Consider the following 23,338-nt stretch of genomic DNA (forward strand, 5'->3'; position numbering starts at 1 on the left):
AAAGACTTTCTCAATGGTTTAGCATCTGGATCAAATATAGGGATATTCAACAGGGTACCGAGAAAACAATAACACTGAAAATGCATTTTCAGAAAAAATGGCATTTAAAACAGTTTTTATTTTCACTATTTAGTTGTTTACAACATATTTCATGGGCAAAAAGTACTGTGAAACTGGAAAAAAAAGAAAAAAGTACCAATGGGGTATATTGATGGCTGTGGGGTCTAACAAAAGTTGGAAATGGTTTCGTACCCTAGAGACCTCACCAGTTTCAGACTCTATAAGACAGTGTAGTGGTTAAAACATTAGACCTGTATGTGGAAGAGCTAAATTTGGATGTGGTTATCCTTAAGCTAAACTAGGGGTCATCTTAAAGTGTTAACTTGGCTTCGTGGTGTTGGTGCTTAGCATGATTTGTGATGCACCACTGCAATCTCGATATGGTGGAGAGTGGGGGTACCCTGAAATACAACACATGACCTGTAGGGTGTAAAGCACAAATATCACATAAAGCAATTTGTGTTGTAGTATATTTTGTGCAGGTGATACCCCACATCTCGTAAGTATTTGCAAAAAGTTCTATTTCAAAGCCACTAAGTGTTTCTGATAAACTGATTCTTTATTTACTACCAGTTTTAATCATCTTCAGTTATTGGAAATTTTTATGTACCTGTAGATTATCAGATGATTGAAACCAGTAGCAAATAAAGAATTATTTTATCAGCAGCTCTCTGTGGTTTTGAAATGTATGTTTCTCATGTAGTTGTAAAGCTGTTCCTTTTCATAAGTGGAGCTGTGTGCATGTCATAAATTCATGAAAAAACTCTCACTATTTAGTAAAATACAACAATGTCTTATTTCATTTTCCAAAAATTCAAGACAATCTAACCTTAGCCCTTGGTTAGGGTGGGGTTATCAGGTCTCCTGTATTTCTCACATTTTTGCCTATTTTGACTCTTTCTTTAGTCTCACATATTTAAGAACATTTCTCCCATATTTCAGTCTGATATATTATAGTGTGGTTGAAATGAAGTATTTCTTAAAATTTTTAATTATTCAACTTCGCTTATCAAAATATTATGAGCTGTAGATCGAACTATACATTGGCAGCATAGCATTGTTCTAAAGCAGTAATGAACTACTGTGCAGCACATCAGCATCAGTTTTACAGGCATAGACTCAAATGTGCATGGTATTAGGTTGTAGCCACATGGAACAAAATTATTAAGTTGGTTAAGCTAAAGACTGAAAGCTGAAGGTATGGAATCTCCCTTATTTTCAATTAGAAAACCAGGTAACCCTTGTCAGGTATACAAGTTTAATGAAGATAACAAATTCAACAGAACAATTGCTAAAAACATGTTTGTCATCCATGTTACATACCAAATACTGAAAAACAAGCAGTAAACATTCTGGATACAACTAGGGATAAACAGATGAGCTTTTCATGGAATCATAATGTAAAATACGGAGACAGTTACCTCAGGAATGGTACAGTGAATAACAAATACACCACATGAAAATGGTGGCTTCAATGGTGAACTGTCCATGACTGTTGCCCCATGGTTTCACAATATAGCTGGCTGAGATAGAACTGCATCCTCTTTAATATTTTCCTATGAAGAAGTACTGCTGTTAGTGTTTAGAATCATTTGTGGTCATCTCTGCGGTACTCACTGCTCATGTTTTGTAGATGACACAGCTACCAGAGTTCCCAAACTCACCTGCTGATTCCAGTGATGCTGGATGTGGTTAGAATGGACTGTGGTGCTATTGTGATCTGTGGGGTGGTCAGCAGTTGGCTTTGGTCCTATCAGGCACCTGGTGGTGGTGGTAGTTCACCTTCAGACCTAGCATGGTCCTCATCTGGCCATCCAGAGTTAGCTTTTTGTGATTTCCCCAGATCATTTAAGAAAATATCAGGATGATTCTGTTGAAAAATAGATGACTGATTTCCTTCTCCATGCTTCCTGAATTCGAGCTTCTGCTCCAATTGTAATGATGTTCTCATGGATTAGACCTTAAACCCTAGTCTTCCTTCTCTCCTTCATCTGTGGATGGTAGCTGTGATACTGGTTCCTTAGTGTTTATCATCCCTCCCCTCCCCTCCCCCCCCCCCCCCAAAAAAAAGAAGAAGGTAGTGGGCCAGTATTTGATATGGACCCTAAGTGGTATTGCTTATTTTCCTACTATTGTGGACATCACATCACTGATACAAAAACATCAAGGCCATATCTTGTTTTTGTGGGTGAATGCTACTGCACCCCTGTAGGGCTCTGCACCACTTCCGGCACTGGGCCTTAGAGTATGAGTGTGGTGCCAGTTGTCCACCTAGGCTGGCAGCCACACCTCCCACTGGGCACAGAACTCTAGATTCTGCAGCAGGAATGAATATTCAAAACAAAAAAAGGGCAGGGGAGCAGCTGCTGCATGTGTAATAGGAGACAGTATGCTGCCCTGCACTAACTGCTATGGACTGACTCAGAGTGCTGTACATAAGGTACTCGAGGAGGTCATGAATGTTGCAAACCGAGTTTCTCCATAAATGCTATTGTCATGTGTATGGCTTAGGCTGCTATGACATTAGAAGATAGAGATCAATGTACAGAGAAGGAGATAAATGTGAGCAATCCAGAGGCAGAAATATATGACAAACGAAGTTGAGAGAAACTGACATAAATGACTAATGTATGATGCACCACTCAGTGGTTTGCATGTGATTCAGAAAGGATTCAATGTTGTCTGTGTACACACAGTCCAAGACATGAACTGGTGCAGTACTAGTTGAGATAAGATGCGAATGCTGTACTGGCTGATGATCTGTTTGATATTCTTGTTACTTGCTAATGAGTATCTCTATGCAAGTTATTTGGTAGAAAACATCCACCTTCAGTGTCCCTCGTAGGAGACTCTCGCAAGATCTTGAATCAGAGAATTGTAGAGATATCAGTATGATTTCCTTTGCTAACTTCTAATCTTCCTTCTTTCCTTCCGCCTTTGCTGACACACTTCTTTTGTTGCAAAGCCATCTTCATCCTTTGACAAGCCGAAGGTGATAGGGAAGGGCCATAAACAGTTGGTAATTCAAATAAATTACGGTATATGGCAATAAGGGCTGGGAACGAGCACCGTACTCACTCAATCTACATTGGAGATCTATTCAGCATCTCAAAGTGTTCATTCTAACAGCAATCTTGAACACAGGTTACAGCCAGTTGTAGATTCTTATTAACATCAGAACAAACAATGCTTTTCACTTGGATACTGAGGTCATATGTAGTATCTTCCAACAACTGACTGAGAAGATTAAAACAATCAGTGTTGCTTGTGATGCTTTGATGAAGCTCACAGCCTGTAGCATTGTTCCTAAAAATTGCCGAGAATCTCCAGGTTTGAGCCAATTAGAAGACATAAACCAGAGACTTTGGCAATTCTGTGACAACATAGGCTGTGACTACCCAGAATTGAGCTATAGGGTTTAATCTGACTGGCTCTTTAGATCATGTGCAAACTCTTGTCGTACTTTTCATGTGTGGGTAGTGGAAATGAAGTTGATTTGGTGTTTCTAGACTTCCACAAAGCTTAGTATGGGACCCACATCAGATAACAATAACTGGTTACCAGAGGGTTTATAAATCAGAGCAATGCAAATGGTCACAGGCTTGCTTCATTGGTGAGAGAGTGTAACAGAAATGTTGAGAATAGGCAGACATTCAAAGAAAGGTGCCGTACTTCTTGCAAGGACCTTCTTAGTATATTTCAAGACCAGGATTTGCAAGCAAAATCTATAAATATTTTTCAGTCTTCCTTCTATTTATACTGTATCAATTTTGGAAATAAAATTAGGTGAATAACAGCTCCCAGGGAGGTGTGCATCTAGTCATTTTTACCATGCTACTCCTGTGAATCAAACAGGAAGAAACATTAATATTCCGTACAGTAAAAAGTGCCCTCTGCCATACATTTCATAGTGACTCATAGAACATAGATGTATATATAAAAGGGGATGCTAAAAACACCTTAACTGATTCTCAGGAGATTGCAGAGGCAACCGAAATTCTTGACATTTGTGTGCGTGGAGCAGAGTCTTTAAGGCCAACCACAGTTGTGTGTACGCTACAGGTTTTAGAGTGTAGTGCTCTGTTGGTGCATCCATGTTACATTGTGTATTTAATGTGAGGGTCATGGGAGGTGGATTTTCTACCTGAAAACAGATTTCCATCAAGCTATCAGAGTTTACTTTGGTCCCATGGGAAGCCTAGACAAGACATGAAGAATGTCTGTGGAGCAAGTGTTATTATTCCTTGTATTCAGGAACACTGTGCCTAAGTCCAAAACTCACCAGAATAGCATTGCAGTCCACAAACATTTTAAACAGGAACATTTATAGGTAATCAAGTGACTTACAGATGCCATACATTACGGTGAATCTACTTTTTCAATTTGTAAATATTTTTTGTGAGATTTTGACAGAATGTTCAAAATGTATGTGAACGGATGTTCTGCTCCAGTCGTGTGTTATGCTATAGCATCAGGCCTCATCAACACTATTGCAAAAATGAGTGGATGACCTGATGTGACATACATGAAACATTAGCACTTATTACAGTCATTGCTTTAGATTCATGGGAATTTGTTGGTTGCATTCCATTCTTTCGAGGAATATGTTGCAGGTGCTAGATTTCTGGATGAAAGAACTGACACAATGTAGACCTATCAGCTGTTGTAGTAAAATACCAGCCGTATGTTGCACGGGTGGTCAGATCAACTGTTTGTGATAACTATCTCATGAAGGTAATTTTTGAACTGAGGTGCACCAAATACAAGCTGTTCTAGAAAAAGCTGAGTAATAATGATTTCTAGTCTGGAAATCAACTCTTTTGTATTAGGCAAGAGATATGTTATCTTGAAATAGCCACTCATTTGCAAGGACTTGTCTGATTTGTGAACAGCTATTGGGGGTGGGGTGGTGGGGAGCTCAAATACTGGATAGAATGTGTCATGGAACTCCTATTTCCACCAGGCAATTGAGTTCTTTGTGAGCTCATTCCAGAGGGTTGTGGTGTAGGACATGCCCTAGGAAACTGAAGAGTGGGATGGAATGTAGTTTTGTGAAATATTGCACATGTACAATGTTCTTCTGAAATAAGCAAGAAAACCCATTGTATAAGTTACTGGGTTTATACATGATATAAGGCTAGATGTGACGCACACCGAATTGCCCACAGGAAATCTAAATTTATTAAATAAATTCAAGCTAAAGGTATTTGCAATTTCATCTGAAGCTGACACTACAGACTTGTGTGTGGTGGCCACTAACCTGATGCCTGGTGACAACCTATACATAATCAATATTATTATGGTTTTCAGCAGCAGGACAGAATTTAGCTTCCAGTAACTTGTGGGACCAAATGTTGCTGCTGCTTCAGCATCCAATTAAAAGGAACCTTTCAACTGGCTGTGGTGATCTTGATCCACAGCCTCCTTATCTCTAGATATTCTCACTCGGTGCAGCACGTGTTTTGCAGCCGCCTAGGTTAATGGCATGCAGCACGTGTTTTGCAGCCACCTAGGTTAATGGCATACCCTGTACAGTCTTCTCTCTGCTGTTGCTTGGACTTAAGGAATTATCATTTAATTTCCATACTGACATCTTCTTCCCAAATATATGAAAAAGTAATGTATTCAAGAGCAGTGCCACACTTAAATGAAAACAGTTTACTTAACAAATCACAGTTTGGATTCCACAAAGGTTGTTCAATTGAGAATGCTATTTATACATTTACTCACCAAATAGTACAAGCATTAAATAGTAATATATTGCCAATTGATATTTTTATCATCTCTCCAAGGCTTTTGATAGTGTACACCTTGATACTATCTTACAAAAACTCAAATTTTCTGGAATTGATGACTTAACACATGCTGATTTGAATCGTACTTGACAAGCAGAATGTAAAAGGTTGTGCTGAATATTTCAGACAATGCGTAAAGGTAGAAAATTTTAGTGACGGGTAAAATCACGAAGGGAGTTCCACAGAGTTCAATTCTGGGTCCACCCCTATTCCTTATATATCTGAATGACCTTCCATTTAACTTTCACTGAGCAAAATTCATACTTTTTTGCAGATGACACTAATGTTACAATCAATCCCATTAGAGAGAAAGCAACGGAAGAGTTAGTAAATGATGTGTTCCATAGAATTATTAAGTGGATCCCTGAAAATGGACTCTCCCTAAATTTTGAAAAAAGAGAAAAGGAAAACACTACATTCCGTTCTGTAAAACAAGTAGAGTCATACCAACAATGGATGTAGCACATGTGTAGGAGTCTGTAAATACTTTAGAATACTCCAAATTTTTGGTTGTAGATATTGATGAAAACTTGAACTGGAAGAAGCATATTACCGAGGTCCTGAAACAATTAAGTTCTGCTACTTTTGCTCTTCGTACAATTGCTGGTCTTGGAAACAAATGTATCAACCTCCTGACATAATTTGCATTTTCCACTCAACGATGTCTTACAGAATAATTAGCTGGGTTAACTCATAACTTACAAAGAAAATATTGATATCACAAAAACAAGCAGTAAGGATAATAACTGGTTTTCGGCTATGGACGTCATATAGGTATCTCTTCAAGGAGCTAGGCATTTAACTGTGCCGTCACAGTTCACATTTTCACAAATGAAATTCATCATAAATAATCCATCACAATTTGAGAAGAACAGTGATGAACGTACCTGCAAAACTAGAGGCAAAAATGACCTTTATTACCCATTGTTAAAGCTTTCAGTGCCTCGGAAAGAAGTTCAAAATGCAGCAACAAAAATGTTTAATCATGTGCCCATTGTCATAAAATATCTGACAGGTAGCAAAGCAAGTTTTAAATCTAATTTAAAATCATATCTCCTGGACAACTTTTTCTATTCCATTGACAAATTTCTATTTAATAACTGGTATACAGTATTAAAAAAAAACTTGTTTTTAAATATAGCTGCATAAGTAGGAATAAAATGACAATATCTTCATTAATGCTAACACTAGTCATGTATACATAGCCTTTAAACTCACTCATTCAGCATCATTTTGATAAAAGAATCTGTTGTTGTCGCCGTCTTCAGTCTGAAGACTGGCTTGATTCAGCTCTGAATGTTACTCTATCCTCTGCAAACCTTTTCACCTCCAAATAACTACTGCAACCTACATCCTTCTGAATCTGCTTTTGTCTCCCAAGTTCTATTCAGTACTTCCTAGGGATTGATGACCCTGTAGTTTGGTCTCTTTACATCCCAAACAAACCAACCAATCAGTACTTTCTCATTAGTTACGCGATAAACCCATCTAATCTTCGCCATTCTTCTGTAACACTACATTTCAAAAGCTTCTCTTCTTGTTTTATCTAAATTGTTTATTTTCCATGTTTCCCTTACATTCTTGGCTACATTCCAGGCAAATACTTTCAGAAAAGACAACCTAACATTTAAATCTATATTTGCCGTTAACAAAATATCTTTTTCAGAAATGCTTTTCTTGCCATTGCCAGTTTGTGTTTATATCCTGTCTACTTTGGTTATCATCAGTTATTTTGCTGCTGAAATAGCAAAGCTCATCTGTTACTTGAAATGCCTCGTTTCCCTTAGCATCACCCAATTTAATTCGACTGCATTCCATTATCCTTGTTTTGCTTTTGTTGTTGTTCATCATATATCCTCCTTTTAAGACAATGTCCATGCCCTTCAACTGCTCTTCGAAGTCCGTTGCTGTCTCTTACAGAATTTCAGTGTCATCTGCAAACCTCAAAGTTTTTATTTCTTTTCCCTGAACTTTAATTCGTACTCCAAATTTTCTCCCCCCCCCCCCCCCCTTACTGCGTGTTCAATGTACAGTTGAATAACATCAGGGATATTCCACAACCCTGTCTCACTCCCTTCTCAGCCACTGCTTCCGTGCCATTCCCCTCAGTTCTTATAACTACTGTCTGTTCAAGTTGTAAATTGCCTTTCACTCCCTGTATTTTATCCCTACTACCTTCAAAATCTTAATGGGAGTATTCCAGACAACACTGTCAAAAGCTTGCTCTAAGTCTACATGTGCTGTAAATGTAGGTTTGCTTTCCTTAATGTATCTTTTAAGATAAGTCATAGTGTCAGTATTGGCTCGCGAGTTCCTACATTTCTCCGGAATCCAAACTGACCTTCCCCGAGTTCAGCTTCTACTAGTTTTTCCAGTCTTCTGTAAAGAATTTGTGTTAGTGTTTTGCAGCCATAACTAGTTAAACTGATTTTCACACCTGTCGGCAACTGCTTTCTTTGGAATTGAAGTTATTACATTCTTCTGGAAGTGTGAGGGTATTTCACTTGTCCCACACATCTTGCACATCAGAGGGAAGAGTTTTGTCATGGCTGGCTCTCCCAAGGCTACCAGTTGTTCTGAATATCGTCTACTCCCAATATCTTGTTTCAACTGAGATATTTCAGAGCTCTATCAGATTCTTCTCGCAGTTTCATATCTCCCATCTCATCTTCATCTACATCCACTTCCCTTCCTATAATATTGCCTGCAAGTTTATCTCTCTTGTATAGACCCTCTATATACTCCTTCCACCTTTCAGTTTCCTCTTCTTTGCTTAGGTCTTCTTTTCCATCTGAGCTCTTGATATTCAAAAAGCTGCTTCTCTTTTCCCCAAAGGCCTGTAGGCAGTATCTGTCTTTCGCCTAGTGAAATGTGCTTCTAAATCCTTACATTTATCATCTAGCTATTCCTGCTTAGCCATTTTTCACTTCCTGGTGGTCTCATTTTTTAAACTTTTTATTCCCTTTCGCCTGCATCAGATAATCTATGGAACGTGTAGATAATGAACTAACTATCTGATGTGGTACAGACTGAGTACTTTTGAGTATTTTCCTTGATCAATAAAGTGTCCAATTTGAAGGCTTCAGGTAACTTCATCTTGTATCAGATGATCTTTTATGAGGCTTTCCATGAGCTGGAGAAGACAAAACAAGGGCCTACCTATACATATCATCTTAGCAGCCATTTCTAAATTTGATTAGCCTGGTTTTTTCTTTTAATTAAAGATGCAAAAATACTTGGACATCCCATACACTTGCTGATCATAGTATTGGACCAGCATCTTTATTAGTTCTTAAAGGTCAAAAGAAGCTTTTGCAACAATTAAAAGACTTGTGTGCCACAACAATGTAGGAAATAATCACGTCAGGAACAGTATCTCTCTTACGAGCTGCCAAGAGGTGGTGCTGTAACTGTGTGGATTAGTTATTTCAATATTTGCAGCCCCTCTCATAATTTAGGGAATAGATCAAGGAACCATTGGGCCAGTGGTGGGGAAAGGGGAAACAGTGAACATTGCAATATAAGTTTTTGGATAAGCTATTGATACTGCTAAAGTGGTTGCTTTTGTTACAGCTATTAAAAAGGAGTCATGGCATTGTTGGCTGGCAGTTCCTTAGGGGTGGGGTTAGCCATCTAATCGCAAAGTATTTTCTTTCTACAGCCTCAATTCCATTTTCCACACATTGTGTGAGAGTTGTGTCTTAAGTGTATCTGTAGATGACCATATTGGGTGTGTGATAGTGTGGTGTCATGTTTGCACTGTATGAAGATGAGAGAAGGCAGAGGGTGAAACCCAGTTCTTGCTATAGCCTACACTTCTCAGATAACATTAAGGAGACCTCCAGACTTAACATCGACATCTGACAGACAGCTCACCATCAGCAGCATAACATGCATTCATCTCATGAGACATTATGAAGAGGTTTGGAATTTTATGCAGAACATTGGTGCCAAGTATAGTGATCATGAGCTTTACACCACCACCCCTCCTCTGATTGTCAGCCAGATTTCGGTGGTGAAAATTTCTTCCACCACGAGCTACCAACAAGTCAAGAATCTCCACAAATGCATTCATTAGTGACTTCGGTTAAGGAGTCAGAATTGCAGCTGTTGCTACTCCATCTGTTACCATAGCACTAAAGTTATATATGAAGTCTTCACTGGTTGTTAGCTGAGTAGCATCGTCATCTCGTAGCAACATTTTGATGGAATGCGTCTCCATCACCTTCAGGCGAAGTGCCGGGATATCACCGGTCACATGCTTATATCTCTGCTGGACCGCTCTCCACTTCCCGCAGCCAGCCAATCACGCGCGTGCGGAAACACCTGATGCGCCTGGATTGGCCGGTGGTGGTGGTGGTGGTGGTGGTGGTGGTGGTGGCGGGGGGGGGGGGGGGGAGGGAGGTGGCATGTACGGGGTTCGAGTCCTGGCATCCGTCTCTGTCTGCTCCGTCCGCAGCTCTCGGTGGAACAGAACATTCTTCTCTGATTTTCCTGGTTGCAGGCTCCCAGGCTGTGCTGAGATGGTAGCCACTGTTGCAGTTGATTAGGTTGTCGTGTAACTGTATTTCTATGGACTCTTTGATTACTGAGTCCCAAAAACCATTTGTACTGCATATTTTCTTTGTGTCCTCTAAATAGAAGATGTGCTTCTCATCAATACTATGTTCTGCCACAGCAGATTTGTTGGTCTGACCCAAGCGTACATGCCTAATGTGTTCACTGCGGCGCTGTGAGATGCAACGCTGCGTCTGTCCTATATATAGTCCATAGAAATACGGTTGATGTGTCAGCCTGAAACCGGTAACCACTACAGCTGAATTTTATATCAAGATGAAATAAAAAAAAAATAATTATCAAATTTCCCCAATACCGAACAGTTCTCTGCAGTTCACAAGACTGAAAGTTAAGACATTTTGTCATACTTAGATATAAGGTCTGCAAAAGGAAATTGTTGCATACCAGTTGTTAGGAATAAATAGTGTGAAAAATTGTATATGGAAGGTGCATGTTAAATGGAATGTTTGATGCTAATATACAATGGAAATGTAGCACAAGAAAGGCTATAGGTCCTAAACATAACTTTCTGAAAAAATACAATTTGTTGTTTGTGAAAAATCAGTGATTCTAATAGAGAGCAGATGAAGTTGTTATGTAGTATCTGTTGAAAACTGAACATTTATATTTCTCTTAATCTTTTTTTAAATGTTTACCTTTTATTGTAGTTTTGTCTTATGAATAGACTTTGCTTCATTCTAGAACCATCTCCATATACATGAATCTGATTTATATTTGTTGTAGCTGACTCTTTATCTTGGACGTGTTTCTTTTCCTGTTGAAGGTTTGATTACCGGCAGGCATCTGTGCGAACATCAATGGCCCTAGAGTCAAATGCTTGGCTCTCGTCCAACAGTACAGCTGCAGGTACAACAGCAAGGGAACAGCAGCAACAGCAACAACAACAACAGCAGCAGCAGCAACAGCAGCAGCAGCCACCGCCACCACCGCCACCTCCTCCACAGCATACAGCTGTTGTAAAGACACGTGATGATCAGCTTGGTCAAGTTCCACAGCATGGTAGCCAGAATTTCATTGGAGCAGATGATAATCAGCAAAGAAGTTTGCTGAAAATACCATCATCAGTTGTTGGCAAATGTTCCATGTTCACACAGACTGAACACACAAACAGGTAACCTTCTACCATTTCACCCACTGGGGACACCCTAAAGCATGAAATAATTTTATTTGGTGGATGCTGTTTACTGTATGTTGTTGTAATGGGTAACTGTTATGTTCAGAGTAGCTTTCTGTGTAGAATACTGTACCATTGATTCCAGTCATTGCTAGGCACTAAATTTGTTCTACTTTGTAATAGTCTCAAATGTTGTTACTTTATGGAACTGTCTGTGTGCCACTTTGTCATTAGAATGTTTTTCATTGAGGCATGCTTTCTGCTTCTGTTTTCGTATTCTTCTACATGCACTCTCAGTTTTCTAATCCCATTGTTAATAGTGTACTCATTCTTAGTCACTGCGTTTATTGTTTGATTTATCCCTGTTAGTCATGCTGTCACTTTAGTCACTTGTCCTTTTGACAGTCACAACAGTTATCTCTGTTGTTCTTCTTGCTCTAAAGAAGGATGCATCATCTTCATCTAGTGTACCTAACAATATCTTGCTAGTCTCACCAATAAAATTTAGTATTCCCGCAGGGCAGGTCACCAACACACTTCCCATAAGTGCTGTTACCCAGAGTGCCTATCCCCCTGACATCTGTAATAGAAAGAAACACTCAGCCTACTGGTCGTACCCTCATTCCAGAAAAACTGTTTTAATTGATTTGCATGCACTTTTATAAATTTCTTTCCCGTAATCTAATGGCTCTTTCACATCCACAGCAGTATATGGCCCTCACCGTGTGCTATCTAATTTGTTACTGCATCCCCTTCGTACACTTTCATCATAAAGTAACATGCAGTCATGCTTCTGGAACACTTTTGGACTCTGGGTCTTGTCATAATTTAACTTATACTTTCCCTTGTGCTGATGTCACTACTCGAGTAGCCTGATGCAGCATTTGCATCCTTTGCCATATTTCAGTTGCATAGTCATAGTAATTACAAATCCCATTTGCCAGTTGCTTCTGGAGCCAAAGTTATAGGTTAAATTTCCTACCAAAAAATAATTCAAACAGGGTGTTCCCTATTGTGTTACAAAGTGTTGTGCTATATGCAAACGAGGTGTACGATACCAAAAGGTCCCAATCTGATTGACTGCGACTAATATAGTATCGTAACAACTTTGTTAGCATACAGTGGGTTTGTTCCAGCGCACCATTGGTTTGTGTGTGATAGCTTGTGTCTGGGCATTTTATATCTTTAAAGGCTTACATGTCTGCCTCATGCATGCTACCACTTATAAAATTACTGACCAAGTCACTTAATAGTGATGTTGGTATCCCAAATCTTACAATTACATTGTCAAATAGATTTCGCACAGCCATGTCAGCATCTTATTGGTCAATGGGCTTGGCTAAAACAAATTAAATTAGTGTATCTTGAAATGTCAGAATGAGTCAGTTACCTGCATTTGTTTGCGGTAACAGTTCTATGATGTCAGTACTGCATCTTTCAAATACAAATTCTGGTGTAGGGGTCAATTCCAATGGCTGCTTCGTCTTTGTCTGTGTTATATTGTTTATGTGACAGCTCTCACAATTCTTAATAAATTCCTCTACATCAACCTTCGTCCCAGGCCAAGTACAATATTGTTTCATCTATTCATAAGTTCTCCCCATCCCCTGATGTCCACCTATAGGGGATATGTTCATCTGAGTTAATAGCCAGTTTGTGTGCCGGATTCATTGTGCTCTCTGTGCTTAGCAATGGTGTGTCAACATTTTCACCCTAAGCTGACTGCTCTGTTGTCTCAGCGATTGTTTTTATCACTTTGCCAGCTGTCTCTGTGCATGTCTCCAAGGTTCCCGGCTGTGACTGGCTTATCATCACAAACACTCACATCCTCAGCTGGCTCAGTCAACTGTGTTTGAGCTCTGTACCTGCATTGCATATACTTCTAATACGCGACAGTGCATCAGCCACACGATTTTGTCTGCCTTCCTTGTAAAGTATTTGATTATCATACTCTTCCAGTTTTAAGTGGAACTTCATCATCCAGGAAGACAGATCAGAGGTGCTGCGTAACAACACAAGTAGTTTGTGTTCCATGATAATCTTAAACTTTCTGCTGAACATAAATATTTCACAGCCTTAACTATTGCTAAGACTTCATGTTCTACCATGTTGTACTTCTGTTCAGCTTTGTTGAGGGTCATCAGATTGGCTCTTGGCTAAGTATATGCTGATCGTGTGATGGCTTGCATCTGTCATAATGAAAAGTTCCTTAGTGAAACCTAAATACATGAATACTGTTTGCAGTCCAAGTATCTTACCCCTGATTCAGTGGTGCATCTATGGTGATCTTTGTGACAGCGACCATTTCTCTATTGTTTTCTCCCTTTCCACATTGGTCACTTTGGAAAGCTGACTGGCAGACTTTCTCATCTACAGCTACTTTTGCAGCCAGTTATGCAATGGATATTGACAAAGTAGTACAAGATACTATTATTCATGACGCAGCAGCAATTCCCTATGCCTATGGCTCATCCGACCAACAGCCAGTGCTATGGTGGTCTGAAAATATGGTCACAGCTATCAGGGAATGCCAGAAGTTGTGTGCTTCAATGGATAATTTAATAGCATTCAAGAGACCCTAGGTGAAAGTGCAGTTTTTGATAAAGAAAAGGAAGCAGGAGTGTTGGGAGCAATATGTATCATCCGTGCGATCCCATACACCATCATCCCAAGTATGGACTAAACTCTGCTGCATTTGCAGCCATCCATCACCTACGATGGTTCCTGGCATCATCGTCAATGGTAACGTCTGCACTGATCCCGTGATACATGCCGACTTTTTTGTGGCTCACTTTGCTGAGGTGTTTACATGCCGACTTTTTTGTGGCTCACTTTGCTGAAGTGTCTGCTTGTAGTAATTACCATCCTCATTTCCTGACACAGAAACACCTTTGTAAGCACTGCCCAGTAGCCTTCCATGCACATGGTTCTCTATCATAAAATTCTCCCTTTAGTGAATGGTAGCTTGGCAGGACTTTGGTAGATTGTCGAGATACATCCCCTGTACCCAAAAAAATCCACAACCAAATGCTCTTCATGCTGACAGCATGAAACATATTCTCAGGCCTGTTAATCGTATTATGTGGGAAGGAGAATTTTTCTCCCAATTGCAGGAAGGTATTATTATTCCTGTCCTGAAACTGGGAAACGATCCACATATTTTAACAAAATTCGGGCCAGTCTCTCTGATGAATGGCCTGTGTAAACTATTCAATTAAATGGTCAGGCGCCGTCTTTGTTGGTGCCTTGAAGCCAGAGGCCATATGTCATCATTCCAAAGTGACTTTCAGGCTTTCCAGTCCAACACAGATCACCTGGTTCATCCGAAATCTGCAGTGCTCAATGCTTTTGCACATTGCCAACATCTCATTGCTGTGTTCTTTGACCTGCAGAAGGCATATGATATACCTGGCAACATCAAATTTTGTCTACACTGCACGAGTGAGGTTTTCGGGGAAGTTCACCCATTTTTATCCAGAATTTTCTATCTCTCCAACTTTTTTTGGGTCCATATAGGTTCAGTTCCCAGTAACCGATGTGTACAGGAAACTGGAGTACCTCAGGGATCAGTTCTGAGTGTAAGACTGTTCACTATCACCATCAATGGCATTGTTAATGCAGTGGGTCCCACAGTCTCTCCATCTCTGTATGTGGATGATCCTTGCCTGTACTATGCCTCTGCATACAACTGTGCACCACTGAGCAGGTAACTACAGGGAATATGTTTGGAGAATACATGACTGGACTTTGAATCATGGTTATCAATTTTCTCCCTCAAAATCAAGAGTTTTGCATTTTTGCTGATGCCAGACTGTGCACCTGCACTCATAAATTTATCTTCATGAACAGTTACTTAAAGTTATTGGAACGTTTCAATTCTTAGGTATTTTATTTGACAACAAGCTAACTCGGCTGCCACATGTCTGCCGACTCAAGGCAGCTTGCTTGAAGAAGCTAAATGCTCTTCATTTTCTTATTAACTCCTCATGGTGCATGGACCACATAGTTCTTCTGTGATTCTACAAAGCACTGATTTTATATCACTTGGATGAAATGTGTTACCTATGGGTTGTCAGCACCATCTGTACTGAGCTTGATGGATCTGGTTCACCACACTAGTGTGTGGTTGGCAACAGGGGGCCTTATGTACAAGGCCTGTTGACAGCCACCTGGCAGAAGCTGGTGTTCCACAGCCACAGCTGGGGGAGGGGAGTGGTTAGACGACGGCAGCTTGTGGCTAATTCCAAGCCACTATCTGTCAGATGCCTTCAACTCTGTTCCACAACCAACAGTTCAGACTGTTTACACACTGCTCAAAACCACGTAGACCAGTTGGGATCTGACTCGATACTCTTCTGAAGAACCTCCAACAGCCTCCTTTAGTTTGTGTTTTGTGTTCCTAGGGCTCCTTCTCGAACACCCTCTCCCCCCTCTGTGTTCTGTACCCTATCCTGTGATATGGATGGACCTCTTTTGTGGCCCCAAGAAGGATGCTGATCCTATTCTTCTCTTGACACCTGTTTCGTTTCATCCTCCATGATTATGCATCTACACAGACAGATCGAAAGTCAGTGACAGGGTTTGTTATGCTTTCATATGTGCAAGGTGACACAAGAAACACTCTCTGCTAAGTGCCTGCAGTGTATACACTGCAGAGTTGGTTTCCATATCTCAGGCTTTGCAGTACATCAGATCCCTTGCCACGACAAACTTTCTGAGCTTTATCGACTCCAAGAGTTGCATAAAAGGCATATTCCTGTGCTATCCCAAAAATCGTTTGGTTCCCAACATCTAGGACCTACGAGTTGACCTCTACAGCTCTGGAAAGACAGTGACCTTCATCTGGACAGCGAGCCACATAAGCATCCCAGGAAGCGAACTTGCTGACCGTCTCGCTAAAGACGCCACTACAGGAAATCAACTTGATATCTGAGTACCGGGCCCAGACTTACAATTACAACTTTGACACAATATTTGAGGCTCTGGGAATTGGGATGTAGGCTACTATGACCCAAAACAAGAGCGATAAAAGGTCCACTAAGGTGTGGCATACGTTTCTCCAGGCCTCTCAGAAAGATGCCCTTGTGTTGTGGCCTCATTAGCCTCACTCATTTCTTCCTTCTGCATCAGGAGAATCCTCCTCACTGCAGCTGCAGTAGTTATCTATCATGTTACAACTATTGTCACACTGTTTTCCAACTCTTTGACTTCCTTGTATAGTTGGAGCAGCCAAGTCCTCACTTGCAACTTCCTGGCAGATTAAAACTGTGTGCTGGACCGAGACTCGAACTCGGGACCTTTGCCTTTCGCGGGGAGGTGCTCTACCATCTGAGCTACCCCAGCACGACTCACGCCCCGTCCTCACAGATTTACTTCTGCCAGTACCTCGTCTCCTACCTTCCAAATTTTACATAAGTTCTCCTGCGAACCCTGGAATCCTGCAGAACTAGCACTCCTGAAAGAAAGGATATTGCAGGGACATGGCTTAGCCACAGCCTTGGGGATGTTTCCAGAATGAGATTTTCACTCTGCAGTGAAGTGTGCGCTGATATGAAACTTCCTGGCAGATTAAAACTGTGTGCCGGACCGAGACATGAACTCGAGACCTTTGCCTTTCGCAGGCAAGTGTTCTACCATCTGAGCTACCCAAACACAACTCATGCCCTGTCCTCACAGCTTTAATTCTTCCAGTACCTCGTCTCCTACCTTCCAAGCTTTACAGAAGCTCTCCTGCAAACCCTGCTAGTTCTCCAGGAGAGGAGGCATTCTTTGCTTGAAAATGTTTCTTGCATTGTGGTTGTGTAAGAGAAATACCTACTGGAACTTTTTTTGTGATTAGTAACAAATCTTTTAATGAGAAAAAGTATGCTGGCTTTGGTGCATGATTACCTCGTGAAGAAGACCACCAGTTTGTGTTGCTTATTAGATACCAGTTACAATATATCACACTTTGAGGACATGCGTTTTATATCCAGATAGAACAGCCACCTGTTGGTTGATTGTTTAACTTTCATTTCAGATAAGAATTACATGAATATGAGACCGGTTTTAAAGATTTTTGTGTTGTCGGGACTACTCCTGTGATACTTAGATGTCCTACGCAGCAGATGGCTCACCCATTTTTTGATTATCCATATAAAAGTAACTTGTATTGTAAACTTCCATTGATTTACAACTATATTGTTTTAGTTTTGGAGAAACAATGCAAAATTTATCCATAAATATGTTCTCTGAATTCATCAGTTGATTTTGCTTCATTCTTATCCATTTTATCTACAGTGAAGGAAAACCTCCAGTAATCTACAGTGAAGGAAAACCTCCAATAACCAGTCCTTTCTGTTCTAAAATTCCAAAATCAAACCAAACTGTGGCAGCTGGGAATCGCTACCCTAAATGAAATCTCTGCTGTGACAATGATTAAATTACTGAGTACTGGCCAGTTGGTAGCAGCCCCAGAGGGATTGGGGTGGAAATGTATGTCTGTCAAGAAACTTGCTTCATTATCTTAACAGTTTTCAATATTTTGTTTTTAATTTTGCTGCACATTAATTTCTCCTGTCTGCTTTACATAGATTATCAGGAGCAAGCAGAGTACTTTATGGATGAAGACGTTTCTTTGATATCACATTGAGTTGGTACTCTTCACAAAAACTTTCATTGAAATAGGATGATAGCCGTCTATCTCATGTGGTCATCACTACTCAGCTTCTACAAAAATATACTAGAATAGTTCTTATTTTTATTATGCAACATCTAGTTTCATAACCATGAACTCCATAGATTGTGAGAATGTTATCAGTTATCCCAGACTTTGCTGGTATTCATAGTTGACAAGCCAGTATTTGATTGTCCCCTCCAATATATCTTACAACAGCCTTAGGGTGCTCTCTCTCTCTCTCTCTCTCTCTCTCTCTCTCTCTCTCACTCACTCGCTCTCTCTCTCTCTCTCTCTCTCTCTCTCTCTCACACACACACACACACACACACACACACACACACACACAGATATAGGAGATACGTCAAAATATTACTTAGTAGATTATAACATGACTAATTAGTAACTATTATTAGATATCTGAATATATTTTTTGTGACATAATACTAATTTATATATTTTACAGTATATCTTAAAACGTGGAAAATATAGATGAAATATCAATATGAATATTAGGCTAGATTGCTAGAGGAGGCATTGAACAACAGGCAGGCACATGTAATAGTAGACTATTACCCAGATTCTAGCTATCAGAGAAAGTCCATCATATATAGGAACAACTCACAGTGCACAACTCACACACAGATACCTGTCATATTAAATGTGCCTTTCTGGTGTTCTGTGACAGATCTATGTAGCAAATAGCAATCTATCCTAATAATTATATAATTTACATCTCAGGAATAAATGAAGATCATTTAGAATATGTTTGTAAGTTACAAGTTTTATTTCTAAAATATAGTGCAATAAATTGCCAGAGAAAATTGTTTTTTGCATATGATATTGTCTCTCTCTGTACCTGAACACCTGTGAATGCTTGCATTAGTGCAATGAAATGTGGTGTATGTAAGCATGTAATTTCTTCTTTTTCTCTTTTGCTTTTTTTGCCTTTTTCTTTATAGGTTCACACAGACAGAACATCCAGCTGCCAGGTATGGTGGTATTTGTCTAGAAAACGGCAGTAACGGAGGTAACTGTAAAGCAGATTCATCTACCATGTTTGACCCAGCAGGTATGCAGCAGCAGGGCGCCAGTTCACAGATGTATAGTGCTTCATCTGATAAAAATAAGGATCCTGAGAAAACATCTAGCAGTGCATCAGCGGATTTCCCTTTCTGCTACAACGTGAACATGCTTCAGAAAGTCCACCAACAGAGCAATTCAGCTGTACCTGTTGGAGGAATAAGTGGTGATGACAAAGGCTGCTATAGATTTGATGTAGCTCAACCATTTGGATACAATTATGCATTAGTTAATCAGATGTCTTTGGCAGCTGCTGCATCAACTGCAACATTTAAGTGTGATGTTTGTGGTTTAGTGTTTGCTCATCTCTCTCTCTTAAATCATCATAAAAGGATACATAACACAACTAATATGCTGGCAACTGGAGCTCAAAATGCTGCAGAAAGTGAACGCCAGTTTACTTGTGATATGTGTGGTGTGAGTTTTAGTTTAGCAGGGGAACTTAAGAGCCACAAGAATGGAGTTCATGGGAAAGCTAATCAGAATCAGCAGCACATAGGAAGTAAGTGCTGTGAGTCTTGTGGTGTTGAGTTAGCTTGTGAACATAACGGTGGTAATTTGGTGAAAGGTAAGAAGAATGGAAAGTTTGTGAAATGTGAATCATGTCAAGAAATGATGTCAGGCAGCAGTTCAGGTTCTGGCTCCACTCCTGTGTACAGCAATAGCAGTGGTTCGGGGAGTGAGAGTGGTGGTACCAACAATGCTGCAAATAATACAAATCTGGGTGAGATTAAACCTGGGCATCATCCAGTGAAACGTAGAGGTGTGGCCAGTGTTACAAAATGTCATAAATGTAATGGATCTGGCATCATTTTCATTGGTGGGCCTCGTAATGCAACAGCTGTTGACAAACCCTTCCACTGTAATGTTTGTGATGGAACATTTTCCAGATATTCTAGTTTGTGGAGCCACAAAAGATTGCATAGTGGCGATAAACCTTTTAAGTGTGAAATCTGTGGTCTCGCATTTGCGAAAGCGGCATACCTGAAAAACCATGCTCGTGTGCACACGGGAGAAAAACCTTTCAAGTGTGCCGTTTGCGGGATGCAATTCTCACAGTCCCCACACTTGAAGAATCATGAGAGGATACATTCGGGTGAACGTCCGTACCAGTGTGAAGTGTGCGACAAGACATTTGCCCGTCATTCGACACTATGGAATCACAGACGTATTCACACCGGTGAGAAACCTTACCGATGTGAAGTCTGCGGCTCTGCATTCAATCAAGCTACCCACCTAAAAAATCATGCCAAGGTCCATACTGGTGAGAAACCACACCGATGCGACATTTGTGAGGTTGGCTTTTCTGACAGATTCGCTCTGAAGCGCCACCGTGGTATACATGAAAAGTATGGAAGAACGTCTGTTAGTGCTTCAAATAATCCAACTGGAAATGTGCAGAACAGTCAGGTACCTCCAAATACTTCAAATGTGAATGTTAGTAGTGTTAATGTAAATTCTGTTTCTAATGTAAATGCTGTGAATGTTAACAATGTTAATAACAGAAATGGGTCAAACCCAAATTCAGCTTCAAATAATTCACAAGCTGGAATAGACGACCTATACAAATGTGAGGTTGGAGGGCCAGTGGCATTTCCTGGTTGTTCCAGGCCACATGATGAGAAACAGTGAAAGAGAGAGTGCCCTTGCATGTAACCCTATTGTAAATAACAGTATTGAGACAGTCACAGTCTATAATGTGTAATTATGAAGGTTACATATATGTCCACTAGCATTTTCTGAACTGTGATTTTCTCAGTAGAGCACTAGGATTGCCGCTAGAGATCCCTTTCTTTTCAGGGTGATTGGGGATTGTAGCTTGATCTGTTTAGTATGTATTGTCACCATTATTAGGCAGCCTGTCGCGTCCCAAGCGTGGGTTTTGCGAGGGATTGAGCGACACGGTTCGTAAACGGGAATTAGCCGGTTGACCTAATTGAGAGGGAGACTTTTGATCTGGCTAAGATGTTAAATTCCCTGGTGTGAAGGTACAAGGCTAGGATGTTGGTAGAAGTAAACTCGTATGGACGTTATAAAAGTTCTAATTTATTCATAAAGAATACAGATCACCCTAACTGCGTAGTGATTGTACCTACAGAATAGCCAAGCCCATTACAGAGACGGTGACTGACTTCCACCGTTCTGGCTGCCTGATAGAACTTTCCAGCACTTTGCTGCCCACACTAGCACCCTACGTCAGAGTCCCGCGGTCGCTGCCTAAACGCTCATCGGCGACTATCTCCAACTGTCGGCCTGCAGCCCGCCCTCAGCCCAAGTCGGCTGCTACTCACGCTGACTACCGTCGCTGCCTAAACCCGAGAGAGAGAGAGCCCCGGAGCGGCGTGCCTCTGAGTTTTGTTAGCTCTTCCCCTTCGACCCCACCAGCGCTTGGCATGACGTAGCGTCGAGTGCAACTTTTCCTTATTAGGGATTGTTTTAGTATTAACTTCAGTACTTTTCTTCAGAAGCTGGGTGGAGGGGTAGAGGGGCCTCTCCCTATATGGTCACGCACTGCGTCCTGAGCCCTTCATTGGCTCCTCATGACGTAGTGCGGTCCCCACCTAGGGCCCTCTTTCTTTCTCTCTCCGCTCCCAGACTTCTCCCTCTAGCCAAGAGTGTTGATACTGTAAGTTATTGCTTATTAAGGGACCTGCCCAGAGCGCCCTTTTTATCTTAATAGCTGAGTCTGCTTCCTTGCTTATCACGCGCAGCTGCCTGGCCGCTTGGACCGCCGCCTCGGCTATCTGGCTGCGTCGTTATCTTTTGTGACCCCTCTGACACGCCTGGCGTCCCCTGTTAACTCTATCTCCCCGTATGATTTCTGGTGTATCGTCTGAGAACAACTGCATTTAGACTTGGCTTTTCTGCGGTTACAACAAGCCTTCAGGAGTTACTCATGGTTCATGATCCTTTTGAGATGGCAGAACATTTAATTTGTGCTTCCACTGTTCACAATGAGGTGCTACTAACAAACTTTGGTGCTTGTGCCTCAGCCAACCTGGTCCTTGGCAAAACCACATAACATAATATACTGTGTGGAAGACCACATGAATGGTTCCCCATTAAAATATCTTCTGATAAAAAATAGTGTACCACATTGTGTCACACAGCTATCGACCCTGTTAGTACTCCATGAATTTATTGGTTCCAGCATATTGCCTGAGAGTGGTGCAAGGCACATTTGCTTCCAGAAATGTGATACAAATGCTCACTGTCATTGGTCAACAAGATAAATAAAGATATGAAGATGGTATCTGTTCTTTCAGACATGTCTGAAAGAATAGATACCATGGGTGACCATGCAGCTCTCTTAGAATGAAATGATAATTAAATCAAGGCCCTAAGCTGTCGACAGGCAATGATACACATCAACAGGGACAGTTGAAAATGTGTGTCCCAGGACTCAAACCCGGGATCTCCTGCTTACATGGCAGACGCTCTATCCATCTGAGCCACCGAGGGCACAGAGGATAGTGCGACTGCAGGGATTTATCCCTTGCACGCTCCCCGTGAGACCCACATTCCCAACTTAATGTCCACACACTATATTCGTAGTGCCCCTGCCCATTACACTCATCATTACTCGCGGCAGACAATCTTACCGAGTCCCGTAAGAGTTCGGGCAATGCGTGTACATCCAGCACAGAAGAAGGAGGTCAATGGCCTGTTAGCCTTAACTATATGAAGATGGTATCTGTTCTTTCAGACATGTCTGAAAGAACAGATACCATCAGTGACCATGCAGCTCTCTTAGAATGAAATGATAATTAAACTCATACGGGACTCAGTAAGATTGTCTCCCGTGAGTAGTAAGTGTAATGGGCAGGGGCACTACGAATTTAGTGTGTAGACCATTAAGTTGGGAATGTGGGTCTCACAGGGAGCATGCAAGGGATAAATCCCAGCAGTCACACTATCCTCTGTGCCCTCAGTGTCTCAGATGGATAGAGTGTCTGCCATGTAAGCAGGAGATCCCAGGTTTGAGTCCCGGTTGAGGCACACATTTTCAACTGTCCCTGTTGATGTATATCAATGCCTGTCGACAGCTTAGGC

General features: G+C 40.9%; 1 protein-coding gene across 2 annotated transcripts in view; it reads left to right on the forward strand.

Moving 5' to 3' along the window:
* The window catches only part of LOC126297491 (zinc finger protein ZFP2-like), a 40,378-nt gene extending 17,294 nt beyond the window's left edge, over positions 1-23,084 (forward strand). For both annotated transcript variants that reach the window (XM_049988370.1, XM_049988371.1), the window contains exons 2-3: positions 11,197-11,544; positions 19,165-23,084. In XM_049988370.1, coding sequence (XP_049844327.1) covers positions 11,197-11,544; positions 19,165-20,917 — 2,101 coding nt within the window. In that variant the 3' untranslated portion in view covers positions 20,918-23,084. The remainder of the gene's footprint in view (positions 1-11,196; positions 11,545-19,164) is intronic.
* Positions 23,085-23,338: the final 254 nt, after the last annotated feature.

The sequence above is a fragment of the Schistocerca gregaria genome, chromosome X (assembly GCF_023897955.1).
Source record: "Schistocerca gregaria isolate iqSchGreg1 chromosome X, iqSchGreg1.2, whole genome shotgun sequence".
Classification (NCBI taxonomy): Eukaryota; Metazoa; Arthropoda; class Insecta; order Orthoptera; family Acrididae; genus Schistocerca; species Schistocerca gregaria.